Source organism: Cryptococcus neoformans, assembly GCF_000091045.1.
Source record: "Cryptococcus neoformans var. neoformans JEC21 chromosome 4 sequence".
NCBI lineage: Eukaryota > Fungi > Basidiomycota > Tremellomycetes > Tremellales > Cryptococcaceae > Cryptococcus > Cryptococcus deneoformans.
The window spans coordinates 317,501-335,000 of record NC_006686.1 but is presented as its reverse complement, the minus strand read 5'-3'; the positions used below and the strand labels follow the sequence as shown (position 1 = coordinate 335,000).

Sequence of the window (17,500 nt, the reverse complement as noted above, 5' to 3'; positions counted from 1 at the left end):
TCAGCCTTCGGATGTCGGTAAAGCGCCCCACAGGATGATCAACAAGGGAAAGCACAAGGGGAAACCGGGAGCAAAGGCGAGAATCGTTAGAGATGCAAAGATTACTATCGCAGAACACATTATTGCGAAAGGGATCGCTATGGCGAATGTCGAAGAGCTGTCAAAGATGGTGAAGTCATTACTTATGAGATTGAACTTATGAGATAGAGCAATCAGCAGTGACGATTTCGATTAGACTGGGTCGACAAAGCAGCAAATCAAGTCCCAACTGGTTGATAACCGATAAAACATTCGAAAACAATTGACCGAGTTAACCAAAAACCTGCAGTAGGAGCTCAGTGCATTTTCGTGTAAATTTACCTATGTTGATTCTCCGTAGAGAATGGTAATCGTGTCGTAAGAGATTATACTTATATTATACAGCAGCATTTAGTACAATAATCGCCCGTAGATTTCCCATAGTAATTCAGCACAGCCTGTCGCGTCGATCATGTACCAATGGACTATCAGCAGCAGAAACACTAGAAAGTCACAAGTTATATTGATCCATCATAACATACTTAGTCCCGTTCGTCTTCAGAGTCGTCTTTGTCATTGCCCTTGCGAGAAGGAAGAAGACCGGATTGCTGACCGATCTGTCCCTTTTCTCTCCGTCTCTTAACATCCCACTGTAGGTGCTAAGATGAGTAAACGCCTTCTAGTAGAAAAAGAAGAGACTGCTTACGTTGTGTACCCTCGCGAAGTTGACTTCCATCACAGTGATCTGTTCCCTTAGCCATTCAAGATCCTCTATAGTTTCGTCCTGGGATTTTTGAGCGGCTGCGAGCTTGCTTGAAAGTAAATCGATTGCTTCTTCCAGAGGGTACATCAACATTGTGTTGGCCTGTGTCATGTACGTGGGTAGTCAGTGACGATCATGTAAACTTCCAATGATATACGTACCCCGAGCCATAACCCCACTTCTCCAGTTTCGACAATCTCTGCTTCCGCATATAATGTATCGTTGAGCTCAAAAAGAGTCTTCATAGGCTGTTCCTCCTTTTTTGCCTCCTCATCATCGAGATCATCGAGGTCATCTTCATCGTCGCTGAGCTTTTCCTCTTCTACAGGTTGCCCGAGAGTCTTCTGACGGCGCTGGTGTAGGTACTTGACTACCTGAAGGGTTTGCGTAATGTCGGGAATCTTGCCGAGAAGAGCTTTTCGGCGTTGTTGCAAGGAGATTTCCATGTATCGGTATTTTCTTTATGATCAAATCCGTCAGTGAAATACCGTCGATTCTAACTTGCAAAAACTACATACGCGGTGGTTTCCTCAAACTTCTTGATAGTAGTTTGGACTTCCGCATCCTTTCCGCCCACATACTCATCGACATTGTCCTATCAATGCACTTGTCAGCCAGGAATTTAAGATACGAGTCTCCACTTTGAAATCATGACCTACAACAAAAGGTGCTCTTGGGATACCTCGAGGGTTGACCTCCATTTGCTTGGAGGAAGAAGTTGTAGCCATTTTAGGTAATACTAGAGCCTACAGCCTTTTTATACTTGGATGTAAGGAGACGAGTTGGCTATTCGAAGATGTTCGTTCGTTGTTGCTGTTGTCCTTGTTCTTCGTTCAGTTCGCGACTAATGTGCTGCTGGAGCGGAGTTTGCAACGTCTCCGGAGATTGACAATTCGTGCCTATCTGCTTGTTCCGAAAGTTGAAAGTTATGAGCATTTGTCAATGATTCATCATATGTCACGTCCCGACATGCAAGTAAACCAAGAAGCTTCGTCCTCAAGGAGGACCGCTGTAGAAGGGTTGCCATTAGATCCGGACGAGTATGAGCGATATGGGCGCCAAATGATCATGCCTGACTTTGGTCTTCCAGGTAAGCGAGTTAAGCTTGACCAAAGAAGCATAAGCTGACATTGTTTATAGGTCAAGTGAACCTCAAGAACGCAAAAGTTGCAGTTGTCGGTGCCGGTGGATTAGGATGTCCTGTGCTTCAGTATCTTGCTGGTGCTGGTGTTGGTAAGTTCCACTTCATAGGACATCCCATCACAAAGAACAGGTATTGACATAACTGAAAGGTACGATCGGTATCATCGACCACGACACTGTTAGTATGAGCAATCTTCATAGACAAATACTGCATACAACAGATCGAGTAGGCATGAATAAAGCCGAATCAGCATGTCAAGCACTCCGAGCGTCAGTGTATTGGTGTTTGCAATCTGTTATATGCTGACACTGGTCATATGTAGTCTCAATAACAAAATCAACCTCATCCCTCATCCTGTTCCAATCACACCTGCTACAGCATTAGATATTCTTCGACCCTACTCTATGATCCTTGACTGTACTGACCGGCCGTTGACACGTTACCTACTTTCCGACGCTGCTGTTAGATTAGACGTACCCCTCGTTTCAGGAGCTGCCATTTCATCGGCTGGCCAATGGGCTGTCTATGGAGGCAAGACCAAGTCCGGAAAACGTAGAGCTTGTTACAGATGTATATGGCCTAGCATTTTGCCGGGAAGTGTAGGAACATGTGAGGAGCAAGGAGTTTGGGGTGTCGTCACCGGTATGGTCGGCGTTGGCATGGCTGGCGAGGCTATCAAGTTGATCGTCGGGAAAGAAGGCGAGTTCGGCTATAGCGTTTGACAAGATAACAAATTAATTGCAATCTCTACAGATCCAGACCCTCTTCTTCACCTCCATCACCTAGGGTCTAATCCTCTAATACGGACAATACGCATAAAGCCCCCATCGGCGAAATGCATAACTTGTGGACCCAACGCCACCATAACGGATGATCTTGACGTATTCGGATATGAATCTTTCTGCGCTGGGGGACCCGAAACGAACGACGAGACGGGATTAGTAGCTGGTCAGAGTGGTCATAGAATAAGTGTGCAGGTGAGTGCAGCCCTTGAAAGATTGAATTTGGCTGATTAGCATACCACAAGGAACTTGATGAATTGTTGCAATTTGACAAGTCCAAAGTAACAGTGATTGATACGAGACCCGAAGTCGAATTTGGAATTTGTTCCGTCCCAGGTTCTATAAGTAGGTCCTATCCCACCAGAATGACCAACAAGGGCCTGACTTGTCGCAGATATGCCATTACCTAGTATCCTTTCAGGTCCAACTGATATTCAATTGACTCCAGATATCGTTTTTATCTGCCGTAGAGGAAATGATTCCCAGATTGCTGCCGCTTCTCTTCGCAAAGCTTTGGATGCCAAGGAAGATGTCAGAGTGAGAGACGTTAGAGGAGGGTTGAAGGCTTGGGGTCGCGAGGTTGATCTCAATTTCCCTGTGTACTAAAACTGCACCTCATGCATTAACATATACATACATGATCCATCATATTGGTTTTGAAAATTCCAAGACCTGAGCGCAGCCAGTGTCACCTCTCACGCAAAAGAAAGGTGGTCCTTCGCCCTCATCTCGAGGTCGATTATCAGGAACAACACATTTGATATCCTCACTGCGCGATGATAGTCAGAAATTACTTCTTGAGTGCTGTTTGTCTGACCTACGGATAAGGACAAGGGCAATCTGCGGGAGTTGGGACGCAAGCTAAAGAAGCTGGACAGACATATCCTGCTCGACAGTGCACTACGATACCGACAATGAGATCGAGCAAAAACTCGAGAAATTATATAACGAGACCCACCTCTTTCACTCTCTGTCCACCCCTTGTGTTGTCTCCCAGGAGCTTGCTGCTCCTGTTGTTGCTGTTGTTGCTGGAAGCCTCCACCGAAAGGGAAACCCTGCTGGAAGAAGTGACCGAATTGGGCAAAAGCCAGCGGGAAGAAAAATATGGCTAGCAACACAAAGTTCATTGCAGCTCCAGTCGTCTGGATGCGGTTGCGTTTAATGCAGTGAAAAGGCCGTTTTGATAATAAAGGTCGATTCAAGAGCAGATTCACCGGCTTCCGTCGTTCTGTCGTAATTCTGTCCGTCGGCACCTCGAGCGCGTTCTCTCGTTTTCGTTCACGTCTCTTATTTACATGAGCATGGCCTAGTTACGTAACGTACACTACTCTTGATCAGCATTGTGGAGGCGGACTAGGCCGGGTTATGAATCCCCGCTGTCGTCATACTAAAATGGAATATATCTGTTGGTCTGGTGCTTGAATGAAGGTGTAAGAGGCTTTATTTTAACGACGATCAGCAAGTTTCTCGGAAACTTTATGTCGACAACGACAACGATCATACAACAACGAAGTATGATGACCATAGCTATCAACTCACTCCAACGTTCCAGACTGTAATTCCTAAATAGTGGTCCAGTTCTGCATCATCATCGGCAGGGCATGATGAGCACGGCGGCTACAGCTCCAGCAATCATAGCGGCCTCTGACTTGACGTCATTCTATGACATTACCTACCCGACTTGAGATTTTCCAAGGCAATGGCCCCAAGTTTAGACATATAAGCAGCGCTTATCTTTAGGTCACCAGCAGGTTCACATCTTTGCGGTTCGCCAGCGTTAATTACCTCTTTCCAACACACACCACTAAGCAAAAAAAGTTATTGAAATGGCTCCTCCTTCTTCCGTCCCAAAGGAATACCGACCCGGATACCTTCCCCCTTCCATCACCGAGCAAGCACAAAAGGATCTCCCAGGGAAGCAAAAACCCCTTGATCCTACCCCCTTCAACGATGTCATGGCCGACGGCTCCAAGTACAAGCCCGCCGGCAAGCTTGAGGGCAAGAACGCTGTCGTGACCGGTGGTGACTCTGGTATTGGTCGAGCGGTTGCGATCCTCTAGTGAGCATTTTGAGCAATCCTGTATATCATTCGCTGACAGGGGATTGCAAAGTGCTCTTGAGGGTGCCAATGTGCTCTTTACCTACCACCCCAAAGAGGAAGCTGATGCCAAGGACACCGTCGACGATATCAAGAAGAGGGTCCCCAAGGCCAAGGTTGAGGCTGTTGCGGTGGAAATCCAAACAGAAAAGGCTTGCTTCGAACTGGCTGACAAGATTAAGAAATGGAGTGGGAACGAGCTTCACGTCTTGTAAGTCCGTATGGAGCATCGTCTCCTAACCTGGGCTGATTATTTTTCATAGGGCCAACAATGCCGGTACTCAAAAGGAGATCCCCAACATCGAAGATCTGCCTTCAGAGCAATGGAGGCATGTCTTCGACGTTAACATCCACTCCATGTTCTACCTTATTAAGAGCCTTATCCCTATTATGCCTTGGGGTTCTAGCATTATTAACAACGCTTCCATTGTACGTCTGGATATCTGAGTTTACCGGGGTGCAGTGGCTTACTTTTAACTGCTCGGCATCTTGCAGAATCCCTTCGTTGGCCACCCTAAGGTGAGCTCCCGTCAAGTTTAGAGCAGTTGAACAGATGACTGACATTGTCTTCCACAGCTCCTCGACTACACTGCCACTAAGGGCGCTATTGTTGGTTTCAGCCGAGCTTTGAGTAACCAGATTGTTGGCGAGAAGGGTATCCGAGTCAACTGCGTCTGCCCCGGACCTAGTGAGTTGCACTTGTGTATATGCGAGCGCATCGAACTTTATGCTGACAGGGCATAGTTTGGACTCCTCTAATTGTTGCTACCATGGGCGAAGAGTCCCTCAAGGCCTTTGGTCCTGGCAGTAAGTGTTTTTTTTGAAAACTTATGTAGCATTTACTGATAACCGGATTCAGCTCCCATCGGTCGCGCTGGTCAGCCTATTGAGGTCGCCACGGCCTTCGTTTTCCTCGCCAGCATCGACTCTTCTTATTTCACTGCTCAGTGCTTCCACGTTAACGGGGGTAGCGCTTACTAAATAATTGTAATTGATCGGTTTAGCAAATTTTGGTAACTCGGGTCGCCCGATCATTGCAGCGACATAAATAATGAAGGAATCTTATTTCATGATTGAATGTATGATATTAACAACAAATGATGCTTAGCTATAATGCGAGTCATATGTCACAAACAACAAAGGTGAGAAGGATAAGAGATAGAACATGAATAAAGCATTTACGCGCCCTCTGCTTCCTTCTCGAGCAATTCGCTCGCCTTTTCACATTTTGCTGTAATGTCCGTGTGTCTAATGATTGGTTTGAAATTATGTTGTAACTGAGAGAAAAAATAATTCAGCCAGCAATTCATGAATGGTTTACAAAATACAACTCACTGAGACTAGCTTATCCGCCGCCCAAAGTCTAGAAGTCATTGCGGAGATGAAAGTGAAAAGATCTCCAACAGTTTTACAGTTGCAGATCTCGATCTCGTTAATTTTGAGTATAGCAACGGCGACACGGAAGATGCTCTGCCAGGACACGTCAGCCATATACCACTGAAGGATGAAGGCGACGATCTCACATCATGCCCTTCGACAAAGAACAAGTCCCAAACTCGGAATAGAGTCTTGACGGACGACCATCATCAGCCTTCATACTCATAAAGTAGCATGTCTCGACTTACCTCGACGGGAAGACAGTCCGTAAAAAGACTGAGGAACCAGCCGAACGTGATGCTAGCCAGATCAACACCAAGCGCCACGAAATGAGCGTGAAGCTTGGGTAATATCTGCGCAACAATTTGGGAAAGAACGAGCTGGTCGGCACGAGAACCAACGAGGGATGGGGAAAAGTAGTTTGGGGGAAGAAGGCGATCGATGATGCAGATCAGGATCCAGAAGGCTTGTTCTAAAAAAGACAAGGGAAAAAACTCAATCAGCGTCACCGTGAAGAAATGGGATGCACCGGGGAGTGATTTACCTTCATCGCTGTGTGTTAGCAACAGGGTGGCGGCGACCATCTAAAGTTGAACGTCAGCCATGTCATTAACAGATCAAATGAATAGGCAAATCTTACATTCATCCCTTGACAACTGCGGCCAGGCAAGCATGATCAGTTTTTTGTCCAAAAGAAACATCGCTTTACTCACTATCCGACACCAGGGTTGTACCTATGAACCGCGAATCAGCAACTTGCCGCAGACTGAACGCTTCTCAACTCACCATGAATAAGCCACAAGAACTCTCCTCAGTTTTTCCACCCCTGGACCATCACCGCCAAAGAACACGTTCCCAGGAAACGTCCTTGAGACATCTTTCTCAATGTCAGCCATAACTGGGCTTATATCGTCTTTATGTACGATGAGAATTTCGGCGTACTCCCCGGGTACCATGAGATCTTTGGCGCCAGAGCATTCTTCAAATTATAAGTCAGATTGAGGACGGAGGATAACTGCTCATGCTGATGGACTCACCTGCCCAAATGTCCCCTCTGTATTTCAAGGGTATACCTCTTCTCGTCAACCTCGAAAACGTCTTCCAATCTTCCTGTCCCTTCCCGCTCAACCCCATCTGACTCACACCTATCAGTCCAGCTGTCCAACCATGACCTTTATCCGCCGCTCTACTCTTTGCTCTTTTCTTGATGAACACATCCCACTCCGCTACACGCTCTTTTTGTTGTCGGTCATGGAGATCGGTCAGTTGGTCGAGTAGGCTGGAGATGGTCACGCGACTGACATTAGTGGATGTTTCGATTGGTGGGATGGGTTTGGATAAGCTGGCAGAGATGGGTTGAGGCGCTGTGGTTGAAGTAATGGAAGGTGAGACGCCCGAATGAAGACTAGATGAACCGCGAGCGGAAACTGTCAAGTGGTCCTTGCCTGTAACTGGTCGAGCAGGTGACGGATTGAGGCTGAGGAGGGTACTAGACCGATGTCTATGCTGATCTGCGTGAGAAGATGACCTTGAACGTGTTTTCGGAGAAGCAACACTTTCGGGCGTGTCGCTTGATCGAGACGGGGCTTGTGTACTTGATGACGTTGAATCGATTGAAGGGCGTGGAGATGCTAGCTGACTATTTTCTCTCACATCGCCAGTATTTTTAATGCTTTTGGAATCCGACTTTTGACTTCCGTGAGATCCTCGACGATGCTTTGCAATCCACCCTTCCTCTTCTGGGTCGTCATTTTTGAACAATGTGCCGTTCAAAGACATCGGAGCAGGGGTTCCCGCCACTGACGCATCTTTAAGCATTTTAGCATGTTGAATGTCATCTATTGCAACAGTCAGCTTATGTCCCGTGCCGTTCGTATCCTGCGACCCACAAATAAAGCCATATCGATCAGTCAGTGGTGGCTTATCCGACTCGAATCGACTGGCGGTCACCATCTTGGCTCTATTGACTCTATTTGACTGGAAGAACGACCCAAGGTTTTCGCGAGATAGCAAAACTGTCGGCGGCCTACTCTCGTCTGGTACTATCGAAGAAAGCTCTACAGAAGGTAGCGGAGCTGCCTCGGAAAGAGGGCTTCCCACTGCTGCAGAGTGACTTATCGCTGGTGAGGACGGGGCTGCTGCCACAGGAAACCCATGCCCTGACGACCCTCTACTCAAAACAGAAGGTCGGGTCTCTTCGTTAACGACACTTGCGCCGCTCCTGGAACCTCTTATGGTAGCACCAGTCACGGATGACAGCAATGATCTTCCCAGTAAAGCCGTAGCGGTCAAAGCAGAATCACCGTAGCCTTTACTATCCTTATTCCTAGCCTCATCGGTTTGAGAACGTTCTTGGCCTCCAAGAGAGATGGCCCGACTTCGTGAAAGGTCCCTTGATCGGCGGCGATTCACAGCTTCCTTGGCTACAATTCCTTCATCTCGCGCGTTGCTGACTAGGGAATGTGCAAGTTGGGCAATAAGAGGTTTTGGCGGCGTTTCTGTCGGTACAAGGATGGAAGAAGGGTCCGGAGTAAGTATGCGCTGTTCTCATACAATCAATATCATGTACAGCACTGCTCGCTGACACACTCACTGTTGCGAGGAAGATTGCTCTGTATGAAGGACTGCTTCCACCGTCACCTTTCCTCCAAGCCTCATCTTCGTCTTCATGCTCTGGTGTTGATCTAGGTATAGCGTTGGGACTGGGAGGTACAGGCTGATTGACAGACGCTACAGACCCCATACTGCTCCTTTTCGTCACAGAGTTTTTCTTATTACCCCAAACCCAGAGACCAGATGTCCAAGATTGCCGGGAAGATTTCCTATCATGATTTTCATTTATACTTGCTGCGTCAGCATCAGGTTGAGGCAGATCAACTGGAGTTGACGTAAAAGGTATTGAATTGGAGGAAGATGGAGAGAATCCTGCGGGGAAACGGGAGGTTGTTGGCGATAAAGAAGGTAGTTCAGATTGCGGAATGTTCAGTGCCGATGTCCTTGAGGGTATCTCACGCAAGGATGGTGTAGATGTGAGAGACGTGGATATAGCCTCATTTAAATCATCGTGAATTGATATCTGTTGACAATCAGTTACAGGCTTGCTTGGCACGTAGGAGCTGCTCACGCACTTGATCTGTCGCTCTGCCAGATGCAGGCTTTCTCTCTACCTGATTCATACGTAACCTCGCATTCTCGTCTTCCAACCTCTCAATAACCTCTCTCAACTCTCTAACTGCTCTGCTAAGCACTCGCAGCGGATGGTCGGTGATCTGTGCATTATTCTGCAGTGAAGGTGGCGAAGGTGGAAAGAGAGGAGATTTATCGCCTGACGGAGGTAGTTGGGCCGTGTATAATGGACCTGCAGGTGAACTTGTCCGTTCATTCGCAGGGAAAACAGGAGCCGAGAGTTCTACGTGAGGCGTTGGATCTTCAGGAGCAACCGGTACATGTTGCAGGTATTCATACAGTTCGTCGTCGGACATGAGGTCGAACCTGGTGTCGACTATGGAGAGTTCGTCCTTTGCTAGGGATTCGAGATGGTCCCATGGCTTGGCTGTGGCTGATGGCTTGCGATTCAGGGGGGGCCGGGAGGAGCGGGGTGTGTCTAGGAGGGCGTTTGCGGGGCGGGACGTGGAGATTGTGGCTGCATGCGGGCGGTGTGCGGAGTGGCGGGTCGGGGTGGCGAGGGGGTGCGCGTCGCCCGAATGGTGGCGCTGTGGCGGCGGTACGCTGGGGGCCATGGCGGGCTGGGAGAGAAGTACCGCTGATGCGTCCGTTCTTATTATTGTTGATGGAGACACGCGGGTGGAGGATTCTGGCACGATTACAACTGTGTTCTAATCAATTACCAACTTGCATTACAAATACCAGGCACGCCAATTAGGCCGTCGAGCTCAACAGCTTCCCTTCTTTCCTCCTACTCTGCCTCTGATAATCATTCGTTCGATCTCCTTCAGTCCACTTCCATTTCGCGCATCCGTTAATCACGTATCCAAAACCATTGGCAATGAGCCGAAGAGACGCCAAACCCTACTCCGTATGTCCGGCACTCATCTTTTACTCGTGCTTTAGTGCTCACCTTTTCCAGCGTCCCGAGGTCGACGGCCAGTGGAAACATGATCTCCATCAAACAGCCCAAAGCACCCTTCTCGACCGCATAGCCCCTTCTCCAGGACAGTCTCTCGCTTCCAGGCTCACAGGCGGGAAGAAGGAACTCTTCCCGGATTCTTCATCTTCTCCAAGTTCCGGCAGGGCTGCCGGTAGAGGTTCCAACGCGGGCGTTGAACTTCTCCCCGCTGGGGGACCTGCTGCTGGTCAGGCATCCACAGGAAGAACCAGAGGAGGGCCTGTCAGGGGCGTTGGAGTGGACCAAAAGAGCCGAGAATTGCTGAATGACGCTTTGGGTGTTGGAGCAAGAAGATCAACGCGACCTCAGCAACCCCGCAAGTCCCAGGTGTCAATAATGGGTGCTGCAAAGACCACAGTCTGGGTGCGAGTGGAGAACCTTGCTCCGGGCACCACTGCTGAAGATGTTATTGTGTGTAATGGTTCTTGATATATTGTCGCATTGCTAATGAAGCGTAGTCTGCCTTTGCTCCTCTTCCCATCCTTAACGCTACCCAATCAAACCCCATCAATTCTCCTACCGTGTCCATTGATCTCGAGCTTGAGAACAGAAACGATGCCGAAGAGCTCATCAAACAATACAATGGAGTTGTGGCCGATGGCAACACTCTTAAAGTATCCATCGTTAACAACCTCAAGAACCGACTAGGCGGAGGCTCAGCAGTGAAGGTTGGCGCGAACATGGACAATGTTGCAGGCCAGGAGCTTTTGAGCAGTGCCAAGTCTAGGTAAGCTCAACTACTTTGTTTATGCTCCTCAGAATCTGACGCTAGCCCGCAGTAAACTCTACTCTGACATGGTGCTTGCAACCGATCCGAACGCAGCAATTATTACTGTTGCTGACGAACCAGAGCCTTCATCTTTTAACGCACCTCGTGGAAGGGAAGGAAGGGGTGGAAGGGGTCGACCTGTCAATGCTTTGGCTGCGAGAATGGGAAATGGAGGAGCCCGAGGTTGGGCGAGATAATTAAACAGCAGAAAAAGGCCATCGTGTCGTCGTCTCATATGGATGTGAACTATTTTTGGGCACCTGTAGTCATCAGAGGTAATGATTCGATGTTTCCATCGGACAGTATGGATAGACTTGGGTCTTGACTCTGCTCATTGCCACCACTGAAATGGACCGTATGAGCTATGGCTGTCTGGATCGGTGCTTTACGTAAAAAGGCGGGTAAATAAATTAAATAATAATAATAATGAAAGTGATCGGACACGGCCGCTGATTGAATGACGATGAGGTCATGATAAAGTCGCCTATCGCAATCTCTGTCGATTTCGTTCGGTTGGTCGGTACGGTGGATTCGTTCGCTCCTCCTACAGGGTTTGAATTCACCGAACTGGAAATGTCAATAAATGTTATGCCTTCACTAATCGCTCTTTGAACGATCACAATTCTCATTATGCCCCCTGTCCCCATCACTTTCCAATTCCCTATTCCTGCACCCTCTGCTGCTCCGAGGAAACGCCAAACTCACAAGGACGGCCACCGCGAGTTAACTAGTATCAAGCCATTCTCATTCACTTACGACTCGTCTTCCGACACTTCACCCGTCACCTCCCATACAATCATTGGTGATGACAACGTCCCAAATGCAAAGAGATCTTTTGCAAGACCCACAAAACGACGCAAAGCCAGCGTTCATGTAGCTCCTCTTGCTTCTGAACAGTACGTCACGGTTACTCCACTCTATCGCCCGATCATCAACCGCTGCCTTGCATATGTCACATCGGACGAGTCACATGCAGACGTCCACGCACTTACCGGGCATCCTTATTCTCCCGAGTCCGACTGGGGTAATACACGGTCGTTTAACCCCTCTGATTTGGAAGTCGCCAGAAGTGAGAAACCGAAGAAATTAAATAGAAGGGAGTTGAAGGAGAAAAAGGAGAAGGAAGCTAGAGCTAAGCGGCTAGTCAGGGAACTCAAAGGAGAGGCTGTAGAAGACGAGGAGGAGATTCCGATTATAATTGAGCAGACTCCGACTCCTTCGGTTCAAGAGGATGCGCCAGCAGCCGATCAGCCGGAAAAGAGTAAAGACAAAGGGTCCGATAGTATTAGTAAACTGTCGCCTCCTCTATCCCGTGCTCCTCTCAAGCGCACTCGCAGCTTCAACGCTCTTAGCCAGACCGGCAACGGCGTCCACGCCGCCTCCCCTCTTCGAGCTGTCATAGGCGCCAATGGACACCGAAACACTGATGTTCAACCCGCGGCGAAACAACCTTACAACAGACGCAGCTCAGCGACATCCGTCATCGAGGCTTTGGGCGACCGAGAGTCCAGAAGAGCGTTCACCCATTCTCCTAGTGGGACAAACTCGATGCCCTTACCGGAAATAGCGAGGCCGCCTAAGAGTGTGCCCCTTCCCGCTGGGGTTCTTCAACCGCCCAGGACGAGGGGAGGAAGGTCTTCATCGACTGCTTTGGATGCGGGGACTGGGGAGCCGACAAGTATGAAGAACGTAGCATCATACGGGACTATTCGGTCGGCGAGTGTGGGGTTGGAAGGTGGTCTGAGGGAGAGATCCCGCAGAGAGGTCACTTTGCCTAATAGATTGAAGGATTATGAGGCATGATTGTATCGGCCGTTCGTGAGTCTAAAGCCTTGATGACACCCAAACTATGTAATCTCATCAGATACCCAGAGGCTATAGATTGGTACACACAGCATCATCCTTGTGCTCTTCATTTTTCATCTCTTGTTGTGCTTCCCTAGTTGTCCCTTGTATCGCCGACTGTACCTTCTTTCCTTCATCTTTCCTGTCTTGTATTTTCTTTTCTAATCATGTTCAGCCAAATAGTAATGTTAGAAATCTGCGTTTGTCTTTTTAAAAAATGTGAGCAATCGTGAGAAAAGGCGTTGAGGTAGCTTTTCAGCATTGTCTGCTTGTTGATGAGCCGAGCCTGCCCTCGTGATCAGAAGATGTATTCCTTTCATGATTAACGGGGTGATACACCATTTTCTTACATAATGCAGGAAGGAACGCCGTCCATTTAAGAGGTGAACTAACTCAAAAAAGTCATCTCCGTCAAAGGTTTCTCCCATCTGTCTCCCAGTGGAATTTGAAGCCAAGACATTTATTCTTCACGCAGGAAAAAGGACAGTTCTCTGATTAGGCACAGGCTTTACGAAGGCGAAATGGCTCATCAATGCTCCTGCAGTCTTTTCTCCCTTCTTTCTTCACCCTTTGTTTGTTCGTTGCTGTCTCTTCTGCTGCTAGGGTGCTGCTGGTATATTATTCCCGTAGGCAAGAATTTTTATTAATCTTTCAAGACAATGAGCGGACAGTTATTATATTGCTGTTTCTACAGAGGTTACAACCTCATGAAGTATGAAATAACCCCTTGTAATGTTTTTGACGCGACATGCGCCATTAACCATAAAAGGGCTCATGTCGTTCAACGAGAACCTAATAACCTTTCCATTAGACGTCAAGGGCGGCATTTATTGAGATTGGCTCAGAATCTCACCGTTACGCTGCTTTCATCAAGCTTTTGAGTTTTTTCTTGGATCAGATCTGCTTCTGTATTTGGGTTCTGCATAGCCCTCGGGAAGGAAAAAAAGGTATATAAGTAGGTGTGGATGGATGGCAAGGATGCACACTTGCTTGCAACCAGAAAATTATCCAACGTTTGTATTTTCTCTGATCAGTCATAACTCTGATTTGCCAATTACATTATCTGAAGAATTACTATCGACCTCTACGACAACGACTTCACCAATCATGGACATGGGGGGCATGAACATGAGCATGGGCGGCATGAGCGGCATGGGCGGCATGGGCATGGACTCTGGCCACGGCCACAGCCACAGCCACATGGGGTCCGGCCACGGCGCAGACTCCGCTCCCGCATGCCGAAGTAAGCACCTCCCCTTCAAGCCTGATTGTCCTCGTCTACCCCATACTGATCATGTCCTTTCATTTCCATAGTCTCGATGTTGCTCAACTTCAACACCATTGACGCATGTTTCCTCTCTCCGAACTGGCACATTCGCTCCAAGGGAATGTTCGCCGGTAGCATCATCGGTATCTTTTTCCTCTGTGTCTTGATTGAATTGATCAGGAGGTTGGGCAGGGAATTTGATCGATGGCTTGTGAAAAGGGCGGGGGCAACCTCTTGTGGTGGGGAAGTGTCTAGCGTAGCTGAGTATGGGAAGGATGGTGGGCAAGGTGGTCTTCTGAACGTCAGAACCGCCGCCGCGCGGTAAGTGAATTCTGTCTCAGAGACGAACAATTTGAAGACAATAATCTGACGAGAGAGTTTAGATATGTTCCGTCTTGGCCTCACCAAATCCTTCGTGGTTTCATTTACGGCAGTCAGTTCACCGCGGCTTTCTTTGTGTACGTCTACCCCGCCCTTTCCGCTTTCCAAACTCGTTTCCGCCTCGCTGACCTTGGCAATTCAGTATGCTGCTCGGGATGTACTTCAATGTAATCGTCTTGATATTTATCTTCTTGGGCCAGACTGTCGGCTACATGCTGTTCGGCAGGGATACTTGTGGCGGAGGATTTGATTATGCTGCTCAGGGGCGCTGCTGTTAAGAGTAAACATCTGTGCCAAATGTTGATAGACGATCGTATTTGAATTCCCGATAATATTTGGAAAACCTTAATAATATTTGGACAAGATTGTTAATATTTGATAATATTGCGCGTCTTTTGGAGACGAGAATTCAAGAGCTGGTGTAGTAATGTGATGTAATGACCTGAAGTCAGCGAGGCAAATCACTTCTCACTCATTATAATTATACCTGAAGCAGATTACTATCCTATAACCGGCTCTCATAAAATTTATTCTTCGGAGGCGATGTTGCCGCTCAGATGGATGTCTTTTGACGATCTGCGCAACCTAAAATCCTATACATGTCCATCAAAAGATCTAAGGAAGGACATGGTACTGCTTGGGAGCCTTGATAATGTGGGTCTCCACGGGAAGGTCGTAGTTAACACTAGAGAAATAGTCAGCATCGCTGTTTGATAGCACAGCATTTCGTGACTTACGTTGATCGGTAACGTCGCAGAGGCTTGATAGCGTGCTCGGCTATGGTGTCGGGCTGCATATCCAAATCGGCCCAGCTCTTGACGGGCTCACCGTTAACACCGACAATCTGCGGCCTGGGAGGAGCGTTCCATCCATCGGGACCAGGAGAGTGAACCTGGAATGCTTCCGCACCGGCATCGTCAATGAACATCCTTTCAACCTCATCTGGAGAGATGGTAGGCCACCAAAGACCACGGTTAACGAGGTTGGCAAGGAATTTGGCGACAGGCTTGGGGAGGCTAGGGGCGGAGGAGATGGGTCGGAGGGTGAGGGCAGAAACAAGCCTTTCGAGCTCGGCATAGTTGTAGAGCTCGGGACCGGGAAGGACAAAGGTCGAGGCAGTGGAAGTGACGGGGGCATCAAACATGAGGTTAAGGGCCTGGGCAACGTCGACAACGTGGACAGGGAAAAGCTTCGTGTTGCCATTGTTCAGCTTGCAGAGAATAGGGTATCCTAGGTAATGTTAGCTGTATTCAAATGGTAATTTGATGGCATACTTACGGGCAATGGCGTTGAGCAACCAGTCTTCGTGCCCAAATAATTGAGATGGCCTGACAATGGTGGCCTCGGGGAAGGCATCTCGGACGGCTCGCTCACCAGCGTACTTGGTGCGGTAAAATTCGGAGGGAGACTCGGGGTTGGCGTTGATGTGGGAGACGTGGATGAGACGAGGGATGTTCATGTCGGCAGAAATCTCGGCAATGGACTGAGCAACCTTGACGTTGACGTCGTCATAAGAGTAGTTCCTACATACAGATCAGTTGTACTGCAGAGTCATGGACCGTTGTTGATACTCACCTAGTCTCGTAATCCCTTCCGACCAAGTTGTACACAACATCAGCATGCTTGACACATTCTGCTGTTTGCTCAGGAATCCTGGCATCCCATTCAAGAGGAACAATCTGTCCCAAATCACCACATGGCCTCAAGCGACGTTTTTCATCCTCATCACGGTAAGGCACAATGACCTGAGTTCCCTGCCTGGCAAGTTTTTGAATGAGATACCTGGCGAGGAAACCGGTAGAACCGAAGACGGTGACGGTGCGTCCAGAGTCTGAAGACCGGCCACCGGTAGGAGGCCCGTATCTGATAGCTGGGCGAACGGAGGCAGAGGGATTGGGAGGGGAGGTGATTGAGAGGTCGTTGGCGTTGCGCTTTGAGACGAGGGGAACAGCCCTGGGGACGGCCTTTGCCCTGAGCGCGGGAGCTATTGTAGTGTGAGCTTTGCAGACCGAGCGCAGGTGCAACGTACCGACACGGAGGATGGACATGGCGGATGGGTGAGTGTGAGGGCAAAGACGAGTGCTGAAGAGGACAGTTAAATCGCTGCCTTGTGGTTGGGCAGAGGCACACCCCGCAAAGTGGCAGATTTTGGTTCCGTGGACTGGCGAATATTATGTAAGCAGATCTTGTGTTCGGCCGCGCGGGTTGTGACGATCCGTTGTTGTTGGGCGTGGGTGGTCCGTGCGTGGAAGCAGTCTCGGCGCCGTGGGATTCAAGCTCAGCGAGTCTATATAATTTAATTTGTAGAACCACACTAGAAACAAAAGTATCCCTCCCACCACTAACGCCCCAAGCCACGCGCTAATCACCACCATAGCAGACACTACAGCCCATACAAGCCTACTCCCCCTCATATCCCACTTCCTCTCCCCGCCTCCCACAATGATCCCAGCCCGCCCCTGGTCGGCCCTCTCCCCAGTCCAGGCCCTTGTCGGTGAGTAGGAACGCACACAGATCAGGACAACCCCCTCACGCCCCTACAGAGCAGACATGCGACCCCACTCTCCCTGTTCCCAACGATATCGCCAACATCGAGCTCGCAGAGCTGATTAACCGTAAAAAGGCCAACAGGCAAGTCTCATCGCCTCTTCCACGTCCCTTGACTAACCCTCCACAAGTGCCCGCGAAGCGACCACTGCGCTTCTCCCACATATCAATTCTCGAAATCCCAACGAAGCGCTCTTGGCGCTCAATGTCCTCGATTACCTCGTCAAGAACTGCGGCTACCCTATCCATCTTCAGATTAGCACCAAAGAGTTTCTCAATGAACTCGTACGCAGATTCCCCGAACGACCGCCTATGGTGATTGGGAGGGTGATGGGCAAGATTCTCGATTTGATACATGAGTGGAAGAATACGCTGTGTGTGAC

The 17,500-nt window shown here is 48.9% G+C and overlaps 10 protein-coding genes across 10 annotated transcripts in view; 6 read left to right on the top strand and 4 right to left on the bottom strand.

Annotated features, from left to right (window-relative positions):
- Window positions 1-1,577, bottom strand: part of CND01150 (prefoldin subunit, putative) — a 2,727-nt gene extending 1,150 nt beyond the window's left edge. The window contains exons 1-6 of the mRNA XM_024656963.1: window positions 1,441-1,577; window positions 1,300-1,376; window positions 943-1,240; window positions 725-883; window positions 561-668; window positions 1-476 (exon numbers count right to left, since the gene is read on the bottom strand). The exon at window positions 1-476 is cut by the window's left edge and continues 1,150 nt beyond it. Of these exons, the coding sequence (XP_024512686.1) occupies window positions 561-668; window positions 725-883; window positions 943-1,240; window positions 1,300-1,376; window positions 1,441-1,509 (711 nt within the window). The 5' untranslated portion in view covers window positions 1,510-1,577 and the 3' untranslated portion in view covers window positions 1-476. The remainder of the gene's footprint in view (window positions 477-560; window positions 669-724; window positions 884-942; window positions 1,241-1,299; window positions 1,377-1,440) is intronic.
- Window positions 1,578-1,742: 165 nt separating this feature from the next.
- Window positions 1,743-3,339, top strand: CND01140 (URM1 activating enzyme, putative). The gene is made up of 7 exons (XM_570420.2): window positions 1,743-1,871; window positions 1,922-2,014; window positions 2,074-2,194; window positions 2,248-2,624; window positions 2,679-2,902; window positions 2,953-3,052; window positions 3,102-3,339. Exons 1-7 carry the CDS (start codon window positions 1,751-1,753, stop codon window positions 3,311-3,313), a joined length of 1,248 nt encoding a protein of 415 aa, XP_570420.1. The 5' UTR covers window positions 1,743-1,750; the 3' UTR covers window positions 3,314-3,339.
- Window positions 3,316-3,955, bottom strand: CND01130 (hypothetical protein). The gene is made up of 3 exons (XM_024656962.1): window positions 3,666-3,955; window positions 3,529-3,607; window positions 3,316-3,476 (listed from the first exon to the last, which is right to left on the bottom strand). The coding sequence occupies exons 1-3, from the start codon at window positions 3,832-3,834 to the stop codon at window positions 3,353-3,355; spliced, it is 372 nt and encodes a 123-aa protein (XP_024512811.1). The 5' UTR covers window positions 3,835-3,955; the 3' UTR covers window positions 3,316-3,352.
- Window positions 3,956-4,147: 192 nt separating this feature from the next.
- On the top strand, window positions 4,148-5,904 carry CND01120 (fatty acid beta-oxidation-related protein, putative). Its single transcript, XM_570351.2, has 7 exons — window positions 4,148-4,766; window positions 4,819-5,016; window positions 5,069-5,234; window positions 5,301-5,324; window positions 5,382-5,493; window positions 5,550-5,612; window positions 5,665-5,904. The coding sequence occupies exons 1-7, from the start codon at window positions 4,534-4,536 to the stop codon at window positions 5,784-5,786; spliced, it is 918 nt and encodes a 305-aa protein (XP_570351.1). The 5' UTR covers window positions 4,148-4,533; the 3' UTR covers window positions 5,787-5,904.
- Window positions 5,864-9,972, bottom strand: CND01110 (conserved hypothetical protein). Its single transcript, XM_024656961.1, has 12 exons — window positions 9,311-9,972; window positions 8,776-9,258; window positions 8,072-8,723; window positions 7,220-8,020; window positions 6,969-7,161; window positions 6,896-6,916; window positions 6,823-6,838; window positions 6,727-6,766; window positions 6,431-6,654; window positions 6,329-6,373; window positions 6,141-6,275; window positions 5,864-6,082 (listed from the first exon to the last, which is right to left on the bottom strand). The coding sequence occupies exons 1-12, from the start codon at window positions 9,920-9,922 to the stop codon at window positions 5,984-5,986; spliced, it is 3,321 nt and encodes a 1,106-aa protein (XP_024512810.1). The 5' UTR covers window positions 9,923-9,972; the 3' UTR covers window positions 5,864-5,983.
- Window positions 9,973-10,102: 130 nt separating this feature from the next.
- On the top strand, window positions 10,103-11,400 carry CND01100 (expressed protein). Its single transcript, XM_570352.2, has 4 exons — window positions 10,103-10,218; window positions 10,270-10,719; window positions 10,767-11,035; window positions 11,088-11,400. The coding sequence occupies exons 1-4, from the start codon at window positions 10,189-10,191 to the stop codon at window positions 11,272-11,274; spliced, it is 936 nt and encodes a 311-aa protein (XP_570352.1). The 5' UTR covers window positions 10,103-10,188; the 3' UTR covers window positions 11,275-11,400.
- Window positions 11,401-11,595: 195 nt separating this feature from the next.
- Window positions 11,596-13,216, top strand: CND01090 (hypothetical protein). Its single transcript, XM_570306.2, has 2 exons — window positions 11,596-12,895; window positions 12,950-13,216. Exon 1 carries the CDS (start codon window positions 11,708-11,710, stop codon window positions 12,878-12,880), a length of 1,173 nt encoding a protein of 390 aa, XP_570306.1. The 5' UTR covers window positions 11,596-11,707; the 3' UTR covers window positions 12,881-12,895; window positions 12,950-13,216.
- A 676-nt stretch (window positions 13,217-13,892) lies between these two features.
- CND01080 (copper uptake transporter, putative) lies at window positions 13,893-15,038 on the top strand. The gene is made up of 4 exons (XM_570353.2): window positions 13,893-14,165; window positions 14,237-14,510; window positions 14,573-14,647; window positions 14,713-15,038. Exons 1-4 carry the CDS (start codon window positions 13,901-13,903, stop codon window positions 14,846-14,848), a joined length of 750 nt encoding a protein of 249 aa, XP_570353.2. The 5' UTR covers window positions 13,893-13,900; the 3' UTR covers window positions 14,849-15,038.
- Window positions 15,039-15,066: 28 nt separating this feature from the next.
- Window positions 15,067-16,693, bottom strand: CND01070 (NADH dehydrogenase (ubiquinone), putative). Its single transcript, XM_570308.2, has 5 exons — window positions 16,600-16,693; window positions 16,146-16,554; window positions 15,849-16,093; window positions 15,308-15,800; window positions 15,067-15,255 (listed from the first exon to the last, which is right to left on the bottom strand). Exons 1-5 carry the CDS (start codon window positions 16,616-16,618, stop codon window positions 15,186-15,188), a joined length of 1,236 nt encoding a protein of 411 aa, XP_570308.1. The 5' UTR covers window positions 16,619-16,693; the 3' UTR covers window positions 15,067-15,185.
- A 114-nt stretch (window positions 16,694-16,807) lies between these two features.
- Window positions 16,808-17,500, top strand: part of CND01060 (Golgi to vacuole transport-related protein, putative) — a 2,201-nt gene continuing 1,508 nt past the window's right edge. The window contains exons 1-4 of the mRNA XM_570354.2: window positions 16,808-16,896; window positions 16,948-17,064; window positions 17,114-17,201; window positions 17,249-17,500. The exon at window positions 17,249-17,500 is cut by the window's right edge and continues 62 nt beyond it. Coding sequence (XP_570354.1) covers window positions 17,013-17,064; window positions 17,114-17,201; window positions 17,249-17,500 — 392 coding nt within the window. The 5' untranslated portion in view covers window positions 16,808-16,896; window positions 16,948-17,012. The remainder of the gene's footprint in view (window positions 16,897-16,947; window positions 17,065-17,113; window positions 17,202-17,248) is intronic.